This window comes from Montipora capricornis, chromosome 6 (assembly GCF_036669925.1).
Source record: "Montipora capricornis isolate CH-2021 chromosome 6, ASM3666992v2, whole genome shotgun sequence".
NCBI classification, from domain to species: domain Eukaryota; kingdom Metazoa; phylum Cnidaria; class Anthozoa; order Scleractinia; family Acroporidae; genus Montipora; species Montipora capricornis.
Genome location: NC_090888.1, coordinates 71,784,048 through 71,804,047, shown reverse-complemented (window position 1 = coordinate 71,804,047; position 20,000 = coordinate 71,784,048). Strand labels below are relative to the sequence as shown.

Here is a 20,000-nt window from a genome sequence, read left to right as displayed (position 1 = left end):
GATTGGTTCGCACTTGATAACTGCCACTCACTTTTGTCTTTTTTGACATTGAATGGCCATCACTTGGGCCAATATTCGACAGCACGCTTGGCAGCTTGGAGCCTATATAAGCCTGTCTCTTTGAGTCCCGGGTTTCACAACTCTGAGGTGCGGCATACCAACTTGATCACTCGTTAGTTTTGAAGGTTCCCAACGACCGAACTACAAGATGAAAACGCTGTTTGCCTTGGCTTTTCTCTTTTGCTTCTCTTTCGGTAAGTTACCGATTTTCAAGTTTTTAAAGTATTTTTCATAAAGGAAATTAAGCTTAGACCCTTACAGGAGGAGTAATCAATGTCGAAATTTTAAAACTGAATCATAGTCGAACTCTTCAACATTTCACAGTCTCTTCACTAACATTTGTTGTTGACTGAAAGCGAACCACTGCTTTTTTATAAGCATTAAAACTTTGACCAAGGTAGCTTCACAGGCTTTCGTGTTTCTGAATGTTCAGGTTCGTCCTTCCGATTAAGGGTTTGCTGTAGTCAATCCGTGCTTTTCTCTTTCCGAAAGTTTCAGTATAAAAAGTGATTGTTAACATCAAACACCTCAGGAAACTTAACTTCTCAATAATTCATCTGCTTACTAAGAAACAAATGAATAGTTCAAGAAAACCCACGTTAATTGCTTTTAAACTAAGGTTCCATTTTAGTGAACATGTTGACACCCACTCATTTGGAGAGCAAGCCTAGTTGATACAACAACAATATTTTTATTTTACGAGTTTAGATAGTCGCTCAGAATTAGTATAGCTATTCTAGGCAAGATATTTAAACTCATGGGTGCAGTTTATTGGAAAGTGAAATGAGTACAGTGTATTGTATGAAATGGCCTCAAAGCCTTCATTTAGAAAAATACTTCGAAAGCGTCGGTATTAGGTCAAAAGTGTGTGTATCGCTATCTATCACATGTGTTCAGATATCGAGGGGAGCAAGTGCATTAAGTTCTTACCCGCCAAAATCAGTTGAAAGAAGTTGGAAAGTTGGATATTAGCAATAAGGCACTTAAGCTATCCCTCTAATATATTTGGTCGGAAAGAATGCGGACATTTATCATTCTTTCATGAGTCGTAATCATTCCTTTCAGGTTCCTGTTGCAACAGATATGCTACTAGTGTTTTTAGGCTAAAGGTGAATTCACATACATACAGACTCCAGGAGGTTCCCATATTAGGCAATGTAAATCTTTGAATCCCATCGGACACAAGACTCACTGAAAGGACAATAAGAGCATCCTTCCCACCTTTTAACCGATTTTCTGCATCTATCCTGGGCATCCGTAGCCCAAAACAGTTAAGAATAGTTTCTGGCACTAATACTGTCTTTTCACTTGACAGCATTTAGATTTAATAGTCTCCTCAGGCGCGGCTGCTTTGGGCAAACGTACAACGCCGTCTGATTAGCTCAGTTCCGAAAGCTCTCAGGGCTGTGGAAAGTGGTTTCTGACAAGTTTTTTTTTTTCATTGCAGCTTCTGGACTCAAGTGCTACACCTGTGCCAGTACCACAAGTCTGGAGGAATGCGAGAAGAATCAAGAAGAGACGGACTGTGTTTCTTCCGCCGTTGATCGGTGTGCGACGCTTAGCACGGATTTCACGGTCGCTACTGTTGAAACCAAGCGTTTCGTCAAATCATGTCAAGCCAAGTTATACTGCGATACTTCCGAAACAGAATTAAAAGCATGCAAGGATGCTGGTGGAAAATGCAAACTAGATTGTTGCGACACAGATCTCTGCAATGGTGGTTCATCTCCCGTGGTCAGCGTCCTCCTGATGGTGGCATGCGCAGCTATGTCCCTTTTGCGTTAAGTGAAAGGACGGAGATCTCAAGTGTGCAGCATTTATCATAATTGGATACTTCATGATAAAATAATAATGGTAATAATTACATAGTGAATAGCGTGAAAATTAAAAGGACTTTAGTACGGTTGCATTAAACACTGAGAGAGCACCTGTCATAGAGCAGATGAAGGCATATAATTAATATCTCTTGGCGGGATATTAAACGAGATCCCTTTAATTTTGTTTTAATTTGACACCTATCAAAATAACAACATAACCGTTGGTACCACCGTTCTCGCTTCAGCAGAACATAAGTCATTCCAGTATTCAGAGTCCTCTCCTCAAGCCCCCCTCCCCCGCCCCCTATCTCACCCCTCACTCCCATCAACCCCCTTCATGAAAATGGAGGAATGATCTTTCCAAGTTCTTTCCAAAGCGTGATTTCCTCCTACGCGCAATATCAATGTATGGCGTGGCATAACATTACAACACCCATTGCATGCGCAGTAAGGAAGTGCTAACGGAGTCCTACACTCTGTTGTTATTGGTTAACTTTTTCCTTTTCTGATTAATTGGACGAAATTCTAGTAGGCCACGCCCTTGCGAAATGATACCCCAATTTTTTGGGAATTCCTAGGAATTCCCAACTTTTCCCACATATGACTTCGGTAATTGCTTGACATTCTCTGTCTTTGTTATTCTTTTGACGCACGATTTTGGAGTTAATACACTTAAAACTGTAAAAATGTGTATATCTATAAAAACCGCTTTAAAAACTGCAATAAATTTCGCTGAAAACTCAGCCTCGTCAGGCATGTTCCGCCATCTTGGATTCAAGATACTCTGGTACAAAGTGTATGATGCACCAAGTGTCTTGGCTAGTCCACAGACTTCATGTAAGGCCTCACATAGGGTGTCTCACGTTCCTCCTTCGTCAAGTATTACTCTAGGAAGTTTTATCTAGATATAGCTCTCACTAAGTGCCAACGAGGAACCATTAATATCAAATACTAATTGGTAATTTTAAAACACAGAGTCATGTTTTGTGCATGTCACTTTTTTGTAGTCAAGTATTCAAAACAACTTCAATGTCTGAAATTGTGATGTGCATATTTCGATCGACAGCGGAGAAATGCCAAAATGGAAAGAGGTTTTGGGTTTTAAATCATCGCGGCATTACAGTTTCAGCAAAAGAATACAGAACAATAATGAACCCAACAACAATTTCAATTTTATGACGTCCTTGGGCAAAGAACAATAGAATGCTACATTTCATTGACAAAAACGTTATTTGAGGCTTTACACAAAAACTGACATGGATTTCGTTGTGAGGCTTGTTGTATAGTTAAGTCAAATCTCTAACATGTGAGCATAAACAGTGACAATATATTTCGATTATATTATGTCCTTATTTACAAAGCACTCTGTTTCCTCTGTTTATTGTAGCTTGCTCGCTCGTCGCTTGAAACGTTATGTTTGCTTTGAATTTGATTAACTTAAGCTTAAGTTAAGTTAAATCTCAGTTGCTTTGCTTGCTTTTTGCTCGCTGGCGGTGACAAAGTTGGCTCACTGGAAGATGTCGAGTTTACTCTCGTGTGGCTCGCTGGCCGATAGTTTGCTACAGTTGTCGTTTGCTTTTGCTTTGCTTAGATTCAATCCAGTTTAAAGAGGTTTCTCAGTTTCTTTCATTGCTTTATGCCCGCTGGCGTTTTCTGGATTTGGCACACTGGTCGAATTTGGCACCGTGGCCGAGTACTCTTTTGGCCCACTGGCCGATTGTTGAGCTTGCTAGCTCGATAAATATACCACAGTGGCACTTAACTAAAGTAAGTACACTGAATCACGTAGAATTGGTAATAAAAACAAATAAAACTTACAAAAACGGGCGAAAATGACGTTTTTCTTACCTCAACTTGGTCTCAACTCCACTCGATGAATGCCAAAGCCGGTGAGCATCGACGATCAGAACCACGCGGCCTTGACGTCACAATCTCTGCAATTTTCACTACGTCATTGGAATCTCAGGAATCTTACCTTACACCCAGGAATCTTACCTTACAAACAGACCTCTGGATCACTCGAGATTAATTCAGCCTGCACAGTACTTTCGCATGGCTCTATAATGCTGCCGCCTCGTAGCCTCGCGTCTTCGCTCGGCTGGCTCGTTGGCAATAATTCCATTCCTTCTTCGTGTTGATGTGAGATCCTTTCGCCACTAGGTTGATTCTCACGCTCTCTGCTATTTGTCCTAACATGGCATCATTACCGTACACTCCACTCACGGACATTTTGAACTCTTGTCGTTCCTTCGCATCCTTATCTACGCAATGTCTCCATCCATAATGCTGATTATTAACCATACAAGAGGCACGGATCATGCGGGGGGCTAAGAGAATCGGGACGAAAAATCAGCATTGTGGAGACATTGCGTAGAAAAGCATGGGAAGGAACGACAAGAGTTTAAAATGTCCGTGACTGGAGTGTATGGTAATGATGCCATGTTAAGACAAATAGCAGAGAGCGTGAGAATCAACCGAATGGTGAAAGGATCTCTCATCAACACAAAGAAGGAATGGAATTATATAAAATTTCCTAGAGTAATACTTGACGAAGGAGGAACTTTATATGAAGTCTGTGGACAAGCCAACCCACCTGGTGCCCCATCCACTGGGTGACAGAGTATCTTGACCCCAAGACGGCGGAACATGCCTGACGAGGCTATGTTTTCAGCGCAATTTATTGCAGTTTTGAAAGCGGTTTTTATAGATATACACATTTTTTAAGTTTTAAGTGTATTAACTCCAAAATCGTGCGTCAAAAGAATAACAAAGACAGAGAATGTCAAGCAATTACCGAAGTCATTTGTGGGTCTTTTTTCGCTTCGACAAAAGAACTTTCTGAAGCATTCCGACAGATGCAAATAAGCCAATTTAGTTCCTCCAATTTCAAGCAAAAAATAAAAATAAGAAGTAAAACATCTGTCATTTTACGGTTGATCTACGTTAATTTTTTTGACATCTCGTCGACAATTCTGAAAGTAGCATTTCCGAGCTTCAAGATTTCAAAATGTTCTGGCGTGGAATTTCCCCAGAACCCCCTACAAGTTAGCGTCTTCGACGTTAGCGCCCCCAATACAAAATACGCTCCGCCGTCCCTGTACTTAGCTTAAGCAATGTCCTTTAAAGGCTCCAAACTGTGAACATTAAATCACTCTGTACACGGACAAATGAATTCTGATGTATTCTATATATTGTGAGAAATATCATCAACGGATTACCTTAGTTGATGCTCTCATAATCGGCCTCATTCAAATAGGAACACGATACATTACTCTTGAAAATTACACACTCCAACTCAGCACTTATTCCTTTCAATGAACTCCAGTATCTTTATTTATTTATTTATTTTTATTTCTCAATACAAAACAATATAATATTTTAGACGACTACTTACACTATTTACCAAACGTTACTTACATTACAAGGATACGGTTACGCATACGCTAAAAATAATACAACAGCTTGTACTTCTATGTCAAATCATTACTTATGCTTTTACCTAAAAATAACCTTTTTTATATTTTATTTTACCGCTTACTTCTTGAAATATAATTTTTGCGTCGTTGCTGTTATTTTAGTACTAGAAGGCGTCCTTCAATGGATTCCAATAGTTAAGGGTGCAGTTTTCTAGAGCAATCTTTTTTTTCAATTTTCATTGAGGTTAGCAAAAGATGTATATATACTTGCAGCTTAGGTATGGAGTTCTTTAATTTACAGGTATATATGTAATGCCTAGCGATAAGGAGCAGGTGGTGTAAAAGTACATTTGATACATTTTCAACTAAACCTAGGCACAAAAAGGGAGAAAAAACAGAGTCTTTAAGATTCACAATTTTTTGGGAAATCCATTCAAGTACTTTTTTCCAAAAGGCTTGGGTATATTTGCAATTCCAAAACAGGTGGACTAAAGTTTCAGTAGATTCCCCGCAGAAAGAACAAGAGTCCACTTGTTTTATGCCTATCTTGCAGAGAAAATCATTTGTGGCTATTCGTCTATGTAGAAATTTAAACTGGAATACTCTAAGCTTTGTTTCTCTTGTACAAAGGAATGGCAGATAGTAAGCATTTCGCCAATTAACGGCCGAATTTCCTACTATGTTCTTCTCAGCGAGCCATTTTTCTTGGCTCTGTAATGGTGTAAAGGCTTTGTCTTGCACGAGGCGTCTGTACGATTCTTTATTGATATTTGGGTGTGACAGAAGGCTCGCTGTGTCATTTGTAGATGGGTTAACTAAGGCAGGTGGGCATACTTTCTTGAATTGCTTTAAGGCCGCTATTACTTTGAAATACTCAAGATAGTTGGTTTTGATATTATACTTGGCAATAAAAGCATTGTAGCTTAAGAATGTCTGATCTTGATTAAGTAGATCTCTAACCTCTTTTACCCCTTTCTTGAGCGAAGATATACAGAAAAAGGGTCGGTTTTCTATTCTAATCAGCGAGTTGAGCCATATACCCATGGCGTTAAAATCAAGGTGTTTTCCTTTGTAGCTCAAATCTGTCCAGTGTTCTATAATTTCTCTCAAGAAGGGATCTCTTAAATTAAGCTGCGGAACATCCTGTGGCTTAAGGTTACTTAAAAACACTAGTTTCCCTCCACACCTCTGGAGGTGGAAGTCCAGGAAAAGCTTCCATTTGCCATGATTATCGTCATGTAAGTAACCTTGTACCCACTTCATTTTTAGAGATTTATTACAGCTTTGGATATCTATCATTTTGAGTCCACCTTTATCGTAATCATTTCTGTCCTTTTGATTTTGTCCCCTTTACCATTCCAGAGAAAATCATACAACAAGGTATTAATCTCTTTAAGTGCACCCTGATCAGTTGAGAGAGAGGATAGAACATGCACAATTTGAGATACTGCTAAAGATTTTATGATTGTGATTTTACCTAGAAGATTTAATCTTCTAGCAGACCAGCTATTTAAAATGTTTTTTATTCTCTCAATTTTTTTGGGAAAGTTAACGTAAAAAGCGTTTTCTTCTAAGGTCGAAAACCAGGCTCCCAAGGCGTAGACTTTTCCTTAAGCCCATGTTATTTGTTTGTTAGAGAATAATGTGTTGTTTAAGTTTTTGAATAAGCCGATCCAGAGGGATTCCGTTTTATCGTAATTGACTTTTAAGCCGGACATAGAGCCAAATGCGTCAAACAAGTATAGAGCGGCTTGAAAATGAGGATTGTGAGCCATCTAAAATCATTGTCGTATCATCTGCGTATTGCAAAATTTTGCATTCGGTTCCCAAGATCATGATTCTATGAACCTCTTTATCCTTTCTTACTGCACTACCTAAAATTTCTGCTCATAGAATGAACAAATACGGGGAGAGGGGACAGCCCTGTCTTACGCCGCGACTTAATGTGAAGAACTCCGAGGCCCAGCCGTTGTTTTGGATACAGCCGCTGATGTCAGTGTAGAATAATTTTATCTACGCAATTAAGGATGGTCCAAAGTTGTAATATTTTAGGGTCTTCTCAATAAACAGGGGCACCCAACGGATCTGTTCCTCACTTTATCTGTTCCCCAGAGGAATCTTGCTGGCTGGCAAAAATACAGGTGTTCCGATGAGCTGGCTGGGAAATTTATCATTGATAGAGGTTTTGCCTGGGAATTACTGACTCAACCCGAGCTGGCTGTAGAAACTCTGAAGACTGAGAACGACAAACGACGGCTGGTCAGAGTGATTGCGCTTGCGGAAAAAACCTGTGTCGGTTTTCTTCGGTCGTTTGTTATAGAAAAGCGCGCGGAGGTTTCACAGATCGACGAACACGGATTGTGCTGTTTTCCTCATTTACATGTAAGATTAATTTCCATTGTTATTTTATCTGTATGCTGAGATTCTCGTGATGTTCTTCTACACTGAATTGAAATGAACAGAGTGAATTTAACAGTATTAACTTGTATTTTCATTCACAGTCTACCAGACTTTCGACGGTGTACAATGTGTTTGGTGTTAGCGTTTTCGGAGGTATAAGACTTCCTAATGTAGTTGTTTTAATGCTTTTTTTCGGTTATCTGTATTAGTCAAGTGCGTGATGATCTTTTACAGTTGAAGCGAATTGAGCCAACGATCGAATTGTAAAAAATTGACGGCAGTACGTATTTTTCTTATTCGTGTAGGCAGCCACGGGATCAACCAGGTGCTTTCCTCAAAGTGAACACAAGGTAAAAATCAAGAAAAATTCGCACTTATTTTAATTTAGTTTATTTCGTTAGAAAGACGATTTATTACTCTCGAGAACTCCTGCGAAGAGATCCTTTTGTAAGAACCTGTTGGCAGATATTTGGCATAATTATACAAAACCCTGTTTAGTTAACTAAAATCAAGCAGGTTCTATAATTATGTGAGTAACAGTTAAATTGCAATAAACACTTTATCCAAGGAGTTTGACTTTGAGATCGCAAATATTTATTTTTCTGGCAATCAGTACCTATATCTCCTACATACAAATTAGGACCTTGTCAACAATCCACTTTAAGCCTGCATCCAAGCATCCCTATTTTGCCAGACAAAAATTATATATATGTTCGTATATGCAGGCTTTTATTATTGTTTTTTTTTTCTCTGACTAAGAAAACTTTGTTGGTTTTGGTCAGACTGTGGTTTTAATTGTGAGAATGCTTCTGATGATCAGCTGTTTGTATTGGGTAGAGTGCTTAATTAAGACATACTTAGTCTATTGTTCTTACAATGTATGATTGTGTCAGCAATAACTGTTGTCATCAACACATACATTGACAAAACAATTATTTGTTATTGTGACCAACAGCACTAATTCTTTTTTACTTGGCAGATTGTTTACTTTTCCTTTTCAACAATCACAAATTATCTTTAGTCATACTTTGTCTCTGTACAAAGCCAAACTGAGTTAGGCTTGTGAAGATGGGCATTCTTTGTTTGTTCATTCTTACGACCCTCTCTCTTTCATCAGGTTGAGTTAGGCTTGTGACGATGGCCATTCTTTGTTTGTTCATTCTTACGACCCTCTATCTTCCATCAGGTGGAGTTAGGCTTGTGACGATGGCCATTCATTGTTTGTTCATTCTTACGACCATCTCTCTTCCATCAGGTTGAGTTAGGCTTGTGACGATGGCCATTCATTGTTTGTTCATTCTTACGACCATCTCTCTTCCGTCAGGTTGAGTTAGGCTTGTGACGATGGGCATTCTTTGTTTGTTCATTCTTATGACTCTCTCTCTTCCGTCAGGTTGAGTTAGGGCATTCATGGTTTGCACTGAGAACTTTGTTTCCTTTTTGGCCCTCTATTCAGTTGTCTATTAAGTTTCAATTCTCCTTTAATGTGAATGGCTGCAAATCCGTGTCATTGGGAGGAAGATGCTCAACAGTTTTTCAGTCATGGTAACATTTTAAATTTTATTAAAATAATTTATGGCATGGAGAAAGTCCATTCAATTTGGCCAGTTTAAGTGCTAGACCTATATGGCCTGCAGAAATTTTACTGATCTTGTTATCCATCCAGCTCAAGATGTGACTGTCATATTTGATCTGGAAAGATATATAGCTAAATATGTTGACTGCTCTGCACCATGATGACAAATAGATCTTATTACCTCAAGCTGTTTTTTTTTGCCAATCCGCAAAGACATTCATGATAAATAAACATGTTTCAACTTAAGCGTAAGGTTTCTGCATCTAAGAATTACAGGGGCTTGAGTCTACTTTTTACAAATACTAACAATCACAGGTTGCCTACATAATGTGTTTGACCCTTGGTATTATTGAATTTAGAAGCAATGTATGAGAATAGCAAAAAGTTCCATATTATTGTACAATTCTGGGATAAATATTTGCATATAAGATGAGAATAAACAAACCTTCATCCGAAATGTTCTGCTGTGTCGTTATTGTGGCTGCTTGTGGGAAATTTAGCGATTTCAAGGACGTGTGTTGCTCTGGTAAAAATTGCTACAATTTGCCATTTTCAGCCATAATAACAACAGCACAAGATCATTTCAGATAGTTTATCCTCATCTTGTGTAAATATTTATTGCAGAATAGTACAATAATAATTATGGAACTTTTTGCTATTCTCATACATTGCTTCTAAATTCACCCTTTGTGTGGGTCCCCTGTGATAACAATGATTAGTGAGTCCATAGCTAGATCTGAAAACTCAATCAGCATTACTGCTGGCACTACTCAATTAATATTGGTCTCTAATTTATTTCCTTTTTAATTATTTTTCAGGCTACCATGGAAATAGCAAGGAATAGGACATTAGCAATTGTGTAACTGAAGAGATGAATAAAAATGTAAAATGAAGAGCTATTTCAAGGTTCCAGTTGTTCTACCTTATTGTAGACAAAATTATACAGGTTTATCCTAGCAAGTATTTTATTGCTTTTGTGTACAATGGTGCTAGGTATTATGAATTCTGTGCTCGCTTTCCAGGGTGACAAAAGGCTCCTAAAATTCAAACTGCTCGAGACAGCAGTACATGTAGAGTATCATACTAACACAAGAACTACAGCTGTGTGTTTCACATTATCGTTCCATTATCATTATCAATATAGGTATTGTTATTGTTATCATCATCATCATTATTATTATTAGTAGTAGTAGTAGTAGTAGTAGTATTCCTTTCATTTATATATATATATGATATAACAATGTTTTTCTACTCAATATAGTTTCATATGGACTTTAATACAGGTCTGTTTCGTAGACCAACAAGGAGTTGGGCCACTCATCAGTTAAATTGAAGTTATATATGATATATATATATATATATATATATATATATATATATATATATATATATATTAATATGTTAATTAAGTAATTAATTAATTTATTTAATTCCTGGCTGGGAAATAAATTTGATCAGCTGGCTGGGAAACCAACCAATTTTATCTAGCTGGCTGGGAAATTTTTTGTGTGTCTTGCTGGGAAAAAGGAACAGATAATTTTTTCCCAGCAACACTGAAAAACACCTGAAAATGCCTTAATAACATTTATTTTCATTAACTGGGGTATAATAATACATTTTACAACAAATTGGTCGTTGGGTGCCCCTGAATAAAACTCCACTCTACACTATCAAAGGCTTTCTCGAAGTCGACAAATAATAAAAGGCCAGGAATTTGTTCAGTATTTGTGTAATTTATAATACTATCCAGAAGCCGAATGTTCTCTCCAAAAAATCGGCATTTTAGGAAGCCGGTTTGGTCATTGTTAATAATTCTTGGTAGAACTTTACGCATTCGACTAGTAATAGATTTAGTCGCAATTTTGTAATCACAGTTTAGGAGGGTAATTGGTAGAATTCGGCTGGGAGGCCGTCACTTCCAGGGCTTTTATTTGATTCCATTGATTTCAAACTTTCTAGGCATTCAACTTCAGTCAATAGACCTTCGCATTCATTTTTTTCCTGTTCATCTAGCATCACAGTGTTCACTTCTGGAAAGAAGATGTTCGAGTACGTTTCATCAACCTGTGGACTACAGGAGGAATAGAGTTGTCGGTAAAAGGATTCCGCCTCTTTCAATATTTCACTGTCTGTCCTAATGATATTAAACTCCAGTATCTTTCGAATCTTGCTCAATCTCGTTCCCAGAGTCTTCGTTCCCCTTAACAAGCAGGTCGGGAAACGAGCAACCCTGGGATAATCTGTTTCGAATCATTCTCGTTCCCTGAGCTGCGATCCTAGCTGCGATTGTAGCTCTGGGAATGAGAATGGGGACCTTCGTAGGGCCGATTTACACGGTAAGATGTTTGTCGCATGCGTCAAGCTTACGACAGGCCTACAACTTGTTTACGATGTCACGTCGGGAAAAAAAAAATTGCAATAATCGCAATCGCATGCGACAAAAATCGTACCGTGTAAATCTGCCCTTAGGGCTTCGTCAAGCGTTTCTTCCCCACGAGCGTCTGCTTAAACGAGCCGGCCATGATTTACGTAGACCAATCACAACGGACTAGTGCACTTAAGTCAAAATTAAGAATGCCAAACTGAATGGCGTATCATCACGCATCATGTCTAAATTGAATTGGCAATGTTGAGTGGCACACTTTCGAACCGAATGGTGTATTAGCATTAGCATAGGTTGAGAGACACAAACTTGCAAACTAAATGGGGCAAAACGAAGTTGAATGTATCACAACCAAAGTGAATGGCTCATCGCGAATGGCATTCTTGGCAGTATTCTGGGGACCTGGGTTAGCATCAAGCTGACCTCATTAGAATGCATAAATGAACAGATCGTAAACTTGCCGTATAAGTCACGCAAGTGGGAAAGCACAAGAAACAGTGTGCCTTCAAGATAACTATCCCTTTATTGAGCACACGAAAAATGGTTTCAAAACAAAACGTGGACGACAGGTTTCCTCTCCTCTCCCCACAACATCTCTAAGGACATGGAATTAATTCCTATCGAAAAAATATTTTCTAACAGAGACTCGATCCGTAAGGCCAGGGAAGCTTTTTTTAATTTTAAAAAGCAGGACAATTGATCCCAACGGTCTTAATATACGCGAAGAAACGTATTAGATTTCAGTCTATTATTTTGAGTGATTTCCGTTATTTTTCCGTGACTCTTAGTATTTGAATTCAAATTCGTTGTAACTGCCATGTTTTATCACATTTTTCAAGTATTACGTTAGCATCGATTTACTATATATACCGGTATATGTACATAGAAGCAATTCAATCTAAACTCTTATTGTACACCACTAAAATCAAATCTACGTTGTATCGGCTCTTGCTTAAAATATTTAGTTTCTCAACTTGTAACTACGCCGATAGGAAGATTGTCCACGGTTGCTTCCTTCAAAACCCTGTTTTTAAGTTCGATTCCTGCTCTTGAGACCTGGATCCGCTGTGAACGAGTGACAACTTTTGTGGTTAGTCAACATCATAATATATAGACAGTATAGATTTAGCCAAGCCTAAAAGCGGAGCTCCCTGGTTATTTATTCTTACTGCCTGTAGGGTTAGTGAAAATAAAAGGTTTCGAATTGTCCGCGGTTTGATGTTTCGGTTTCTGCTTCATAATTAAATCATTTTCTTTGCTTTCTTCTATAGAAAACTTCATTGCCTAACTAGTGAATTTCACATTTTAACTGTAAAATCGGTAAATTGTTTTGATGGGCGCGGATCCTATAAATTACCACTTTCGTATTCGTTTTCGTTTTCGGTTGATCTACGTTAATTTTTTTGATTACTCGTAGAGATTTCTGAAAGTAGCTTTTCGTAGCTTCAAGATTTCAGAAATTTCTTGCTTAGTATTTCCCAGGAACGCTCTGCATGTTAGCGACTTCGACGCTAGCGCTCCCAATACAAAATACGCTCCGCCGTCCCTGTACTTAGCTTAAGCAATGTCCTTTAAAGGCTCCAAACTGTGAACATTAAATCACTCTGTACACGGACAAATGAATTCTGATGTATTCTATAGATTGTGAGAAATATCATCAAAGGATTATCTTAGTTGATGTTCTCATAATCGGCCTTATTCCAAAAGGAACACCATACATTACTCTTGAAAATTACACACTCCGACTCAGTACTTAATCCTTTCAATGAACTCCAGTATCTTTCGAATGTTGCTCAATCTCGTTCCCAGAGTCTTCGTTTAACAAGCGGGTCGGGAAACGAGCAACTCTGGGATAATCTGTTTCGAATCATTTTCGTTCCCTGAGCTGCGATCCTAGCTGCGATTGTAGCTCTGGGAACGAGAATGGAGACCTGGTAGGGCCGATTTACACGGTAAGATGTTTGTCGCATGCGTCAAGCTTACGACAGGCCTACAACTTGTTTACGATGTCCAGTACGTCGGGAAAAAAAATGTTGCGATAATCGCAATCGCATGCGACAAAAATCGCACCGTGTAAATCGGCCCTTAGGGCTTCGTCACGCGTTCCTTCCCCACGAGCGTCTGCTTAAACGAGCCGGAATTTACGTAGACCAATCACAACGGACTAGTGCACTTTAGTCAAAATTAAGAATGCCAAACTGAATGGCGTATCATCACGCATCATGTCTAAATTGAATTGGCAATGTTGAGTGGCACACTTTCGCACCGAATGGTGTATTAGCATAGGTTGAAAGACACATACTTGCAAACTAAATGGGGCATAACGAAGTTGAATGGATCACAACCAAAGTGAATGGCTCATCGCGAATGGCATTCTTGGCAGTACTCTGGGGACCTGGGTTAGCATCAAGCTGAGCATCATTAGAATGCATAAATGAAGAGATCGTAAACTTGCCGTATAAGTCACGCAAGGGGGAAAGCACAAGAAACAGTGTGCCTTCAAGATAACTATCCCTTTATTGAGCACACGAAAAATGGTTTCAAAACAAAACGTGCACGACAGGTTTCCTCTCCTCTCCCCACAACATCTCTAAGGACATGGAATTAATTCCTATCGAAAAAATATGTTCTAACAAAGACTCGATCTGTAAGGCCAGAGATGCTTTTTTAATTTTAAAAGGCAGAACAATTGATCCCAACGGTCTTAATATACGCGAAGAAACGTAATAGATTTCAGTTTATCACATTTTTTCCAGTATTACGTCAGCATCGATTTACTATATATATGTACATACAAGCAATTCAATGTAAACTCTTATTGTACCTGAAGAAGGGTGGTTTGGCCGACCGAAATATTGGAAGGCGTTTTATAGAATTCGAACGTTCGATGACTATGATCCCTGATATAAGAAAAGTCAGTTCTTTCGTCTTCGCCTCTTTGCCACGGGACGCCGCTTTACTGCGTTTTTTCAGCAAGTACTTGAGCAGAAGTGAAATCCAATGGGGGTCTCTTGTAGAAAGAATAACAGTTCCCAAGGGAAAACACCTATCCATAATATCATGAAGGGTGTCGTTTAGTCGATCGACCGCGCAGTCAACGTCGTCAACTTCAATGACATGCGACCAATCACAGGACTGGATCTTGTAAGCAAACTGCAATTTGCGATGTTCTCTGCCGCCTGCCCGGCGGTAGGACAACTCCCGTGTGATCAGTTTTTATCAAATTTTTATAGGGAAAGGGTGGGTTAAACAGTTCAGGCTTGTTAGTTAGACAGTTGTCTAAAGTAGCTTGACCCCTCGTAAGGAAATCTACCAGCGCCGATAGACCCGAGGCCGAGACTACGCTATCTAGATATAGCCTGTTCACATCTCCCCCACACAGAACCACGCCTTCGGGGACAGAGTCCAGGAAACCGTCCGCAAGTGCTGTAATAGCGTCGATCAGTTCAATTTCTTGATAAGACACCTTGGGTGGGTGGTAAACCCCAACAAGCAGCATTTGGTGACTAGATGGAAGTAACAAACGCAGGCTTATCATTTCAAAGGCGCTATCTTGTTTGACATCCAGCACTTTCAGCTGTTCTCGGACGTACACCGCGATTCCCCCTTTCTTGCGTTTATCCTTCCCACCCCAATCTCGGTCCCTCCTATGAATAGTGTATCCATCTATAGCAACAACTGAGTCCAGTATCATGTTATTCAAATGAGTCTCTGTAATCACAACTTTCATTTGAAGACAAAATGCTTCGTGTAGAGCTTTGTAGAGGCAGTCCCTCGCACGTAAACAGCGGCCTTTGCTTCCTTACACCGGCCCGACAGCCCCGTCGTGTTGGTTTAAATCTTGTTATCCCAAGTTCACACAGAGAACGCCAAAAGCTTGAGCTCAGTAGTTTGCTTGAAATCGAAGACGAAATCGCCTCTAAAGCCCTCCTGGAATATGATAGGGCCATAGTAAATAATAGTTAATAAAACGAGGTAAGACGAAATTATGTCTTTATCTAAAAATTGAAAATTTGAAGAGCGTCCAAAAAGCGTGTTCTGCCTGTAAGGCGCTCACAAGACCATATAAACATACGATAAACCATACATACAACCAATGACCCTCAACTGTTTGCCTAAACACATGTTCTTAGGTTTGAGTCTTTCATAATTTTGCCTTGGACGTTGGCTTGAACATAGATGTGTAAATAATGGCCAGTCAAGGGGGAAAGCAAAACACCATCTTCAAGTTTTGACATACATGTTGACACCAATTGTGTTGCATTATTACAATAATAATAAATTGTTATTATTTAGATATTGTGAAAGCTAGACTACCATTAAGTCGCTCAAGTGCCACTGATAGGATTAACAGAAAGCAGGGCCTGCAGACATTGCACTTTTATTTAGCAAATTGTTCTTTTCCTCATATATGGATGTTGCATAATTAATTAACAGGCCAGCAGTCTCCCGAACATGGGTGTATCAGTTGATTGCACAGGGGATTTTGGGGGGCAAGTATTTATGATTCTGTAATCAAGCCTCACTATGGCAATAAACGATGTTATTGATCATACTACTGTGCAACTAGAACTCCCGGGGGGGGGGGGGGGGGGGACTTCCATATGAAACAGACGGGGATGCTCGTCGTCTCGCTTAGGGGTGTAAATTTTGTATTTTGGTCTCGCTTAGGGTATTCAGGGCAAAGCGCCAATATTGTAAGCCGCCAAGGTCTCGTTTAGGGTTCCGCGAAGAAACACAGAATTACGCGAAGAGAAACATAAGTCAAATTTCTTTTTAACTTGTTTTTAGGAGTCAAAATATGCTTAAGCCACGCCCATAATTGTCACCTTTAGGTGTCACAAAAAACTTGAGCCACGCACAGAATGTCTCCTTTAGAGGTTATATTCAAAATTTCAGACGAGCATCCTGTCTGTTCCATATGGGAGTCCCCCCCCCCCCCCCCCCCCGGGCTAGAACTTCTTCTGAGTGTAATGTCACAGACCAGTCTTGTATCCAGTTTACCTTTTCATTAAAGAAATGCCCTGAGACAGGGTCAAACAACTTCAATATTTACTATGTACTCCAGTGCTTGTGTTTATTCCAACTTCACAAGTTGACAAGGTGTTTTCTTTTAGACAGTACGTCGTCTTTATGGGGGCAGTCAGGAGGTTAAGTGGCTATTGCAGAGTGGCAGCGCTCTATAAATGAACCTCAGTGCTGCCTTGGTTCAAGGAAGAGGTTGACAACTTTCAAATATGCTCTTAGAAAAAAGGATTTTACTCCTTTAGATCGTTGGTCAAGACACGAATCACTTGCTCTTCTTACAATCTACAAAATACGATGAAATGAAAAAAAGCACAAAGTAAGAAGTTATCTTTATTTTTTAATTTTTTTTCCTTGTGTCCTGAGTTCCGGAAGTGGTTTCAACAGGTAGCTCTGCGAAAAGGCTCGTTGAGGATTAACTCTACTGTTTACGACATCCCCAGTGGCATGCAGTTATCTAAAAAACTCACTCCTATATTTCTATGCACAGAAACGTTCACTCTGACATATTAGTTTTATGGTTTTCAACGGATGAGTAGATGAGGCTACATCTCGTTATGATGACCTATCTATCGAAATTAGGGCATTTTTCCTTGCCTTTTTCTCCGAAACAAAGTCGGTAGCCCCCCCAATTCTTTTTCATTTTTGGAATAAGCAATTTATGACCTAACTTCAGTAGAGAAATGAAACAAATTTCAATGTGGGAAGATTTTCGCGCGAACGACCTTAAAACTCATGCGGTTCAAGGAAAATTCATTGCCAAACTGGTCAATTCCAAAGTAAATTTCACTCAAAAAACCGATCTCGTGCTCATCGCTTCGTGATTCATGCAATATCGGTTTTTAGCGTAAAATTTGGCGTGGAATTCACTAGTTAAGCAATGAATTTTTCTATAGAAGAAAGCAAAGAAAATGATTTAATTATTAAAGCAGCAACCGGAAACATCAAAACGCGGACAATTCGAAACCTTTTATTTTCACCAACCCCACAGGCAGTAAGAATAAATAACCAGGGAGCTCCGCTTTTAGGCTTGGCTAAATCTATATATTAATATATCCTTAAAGTCCTTACACCTTCTTTTCACCAGCAGTTATATAATCTATATGTAAATTCCATGATAAATTAAAGCTAGGAAGCAAACCTAAGTCCTTATATATATGTACGCTTTCCAACTTTGACCATTTATGTAATAGTCCCTAACCAGGGGACTCTTTTTTTCTAGTAATTCTCATAATTTTACATTTCTTAACGTTGACTTTCCTTTTATTCTCCCTGCACTAGTCAGAAATCTTATCTACGTCACGCTGAAAGGATGAAATATCCTCAGCAGAATTAATGATCTTATATAATTTGCTATCAGCGGCGTATAAGGCAAATTAGCTATCCCCACTGATAACCTCTGTCAAATCATTAATATAAATTATAAAGAATAAAGGACCCAACAGGGAGCCTTGCGGCACACCAGAGGTAACTGTTAGATAGTCAGATACTTCTCGTGTTACACGAACTCCATATTTGTATAACTTATTCAAAAGTATGAAGTCATTTACAAGGTCGAAGGCCTTCACAAAAGGCGATAAATACCACCTCAACCTGACCACCGTTATGATGACCTATCTATCGAAATTAGGGCATTTTTCCTTGCCTTTTTCTCCGAAACCAAGTCGGTAACCTCCCCAATTCTCTTTTATTTTTGGAATAAGTAATTTATGACCTAACTTCAGTCGAGAAATGAAACAAATTTCATTATGGGAAGATTTTCGCGCGAACGTCGTTAAAACTCATGCGGTTCAAGAAAAATTCAGTGCCAAACTGGTCAATTCCAAAGTAAATTTCACTCGAAAAACCGATCTCGTGCTCATCGCTTCTTGATTCATGCGATATCGGTTTTTAACGTAAAATTTACCGTGGAATTCACTAGTTAGGCAATGAATTTCTCTATAGAAGAAAGAAAAGAAAATGATTTAATTATTGAAGCAGCAACCGGAAACATCAGAACGCGGACAATTCGAAACCTTTTGTTTTCACCAACCCTACAGGCAGTAAGAATAAATACCCAGGGAGCTCCGCTTTCAGGCTTGGCTAAATCTATACATTAATAGTTTACACAGTTACAAGGTGTAAATTTACATTTTTGCGTTCGTAACATTACACTTTAATTTTTAGTGTGCATGTCGGGTACATGACAATCATAGTGGAGAAGTGCAAGACAGACCAGCTTAGGTGAGAAGATGAGGTTGTGATTGCCCAGTCAGGCAGTAGTGTCTGTCCAGTTTCACTACTCAAAGATAACTTAAGTATGTTAGATATTAACCCCCTCTCTACCGAATTTATCTTTAGACCTCTAGTCAAAACTAAATCGTCTCATAAGCTGATTCAAAATAATAAACCGGTTTCGGACACAACGTGTAAGGATCAACTAGCCAAGAGTCTAAAGAATGTAGTCACGGATCCATCTTCATACGGGACACACTCTTCTCGCTCAGGGGGTGCCACGAGGGCCGCCAACAGCGGAATAGGCGATCCAGTTTTCCAGAGACACGGCAGGTGGAAAAGTGTTGCAGCTATAGATGGTTATGTTAAGGATAATGTCACAGCGTGACTTCAAGTTTCCAAGTCCTTCTCCCTACTTTTCAAGCCCTATACTCTTTCTCTTCCAGTTATCATAGGGTAATCACGTGCGATCACGACTGTACGACGCTAGGCCAAAACTGCCCATATACCCCTAATGGTTTTCTATTCAGGCTGAATTACGCAATTATTTACAAATGCTTTACAATACTTAAAAAATTACAAATGAATCCTAGATAATAAGTCAAAAACTGATTATTAAGACAATATTAAAAATTCCATATAAAGTATTTACGTTAAAATATCTTAACTTATAAAGTATGTATATATATGGGATAAAACTACAGCCTGGACTGTTTGGACATCGCATATATAAAAGTGTTTCTTGTTCTGTTCGTACAAAGCTTTGGCATATTAAAATGGCGCGGTCGTCTTAGGTTATAGCGTGAGTTGTCATAGTCCGGTGGAAGGAGCGCTTTCAATTTATGGTTTGGGTCGTTGACAATGTTATCAAAAAACTTGCTGCATAGTACGTAATGACGCTCCAAAATGGGTGTTACCCCCACCTCTATTGCCGAGTTGCACTTTCCTGATGTTATTATTGATATTGCTCTTTTCTCGAGCCTTACCAGCTCGTTCTTTAAGTACTGTGGGAGACCGTTGGAAAAGACAGGTGCCGCATAATCTATAAGAGATCTCACGCACGATACATAGAACATTGCTAGATCTTGTTTCGGAACTCCCGCTCTTTT

General features: G+C 39.1%; 1 protein-coding gene and 2 long non-coding RNA genes across 3 annotated transcripts in view; 2 read left to right on the top strand and 1 right to left on the bottom strand.

Moving 5' to 3' along the window:
• The first annotated feature begins 108 nt into the window (after nt 1–108).
• Nucleotides 109–1,987, top strand: LOC138054377 (uncharacterized). The gene is made up of 2 exons (XR_011133270.1): nt 109–254; nt 1,508–1,987. It is a non-coding gene; the product is annotated as an uncharacterized lncRNA (long non-coding RNA).
• A 5,379-nt stretch (nt 1,988–7,366) lies between these two features.
• LOC138050834 (uncharacterized) lies at nt 7,367–10,223 on the top strand. The gene is made up of 3 exons (XR_011132706.1): nt 7,367–7,675; nt 7,795–7,846; nt 7,999–10,223. It is a non-coding gene; the product is annotated as an uncharacterized lncRNA (long non-coding RNA).
• Nucleotides 10,224–19,457: 9,234 nt separating this feature from the next.
• Nucleotides 19,458–20,000, bottom strand: part of LOC138050833 (uncharacterized) — a 1,013-nt gene continuing 470 nt past the window's right edge. Inside the window, exon 1 of the mRNA XM_068897108.1 lies at nt 19,458–20,000. This exon is cut by the window's right edge and continues 470 nt beyond it. Within this exon, the coding sequence (XP_068753209.1) occupies nt 19,590–20,000 (411 nt within the window). The 3' untranslated portion in view covers nt 19,458–19,589.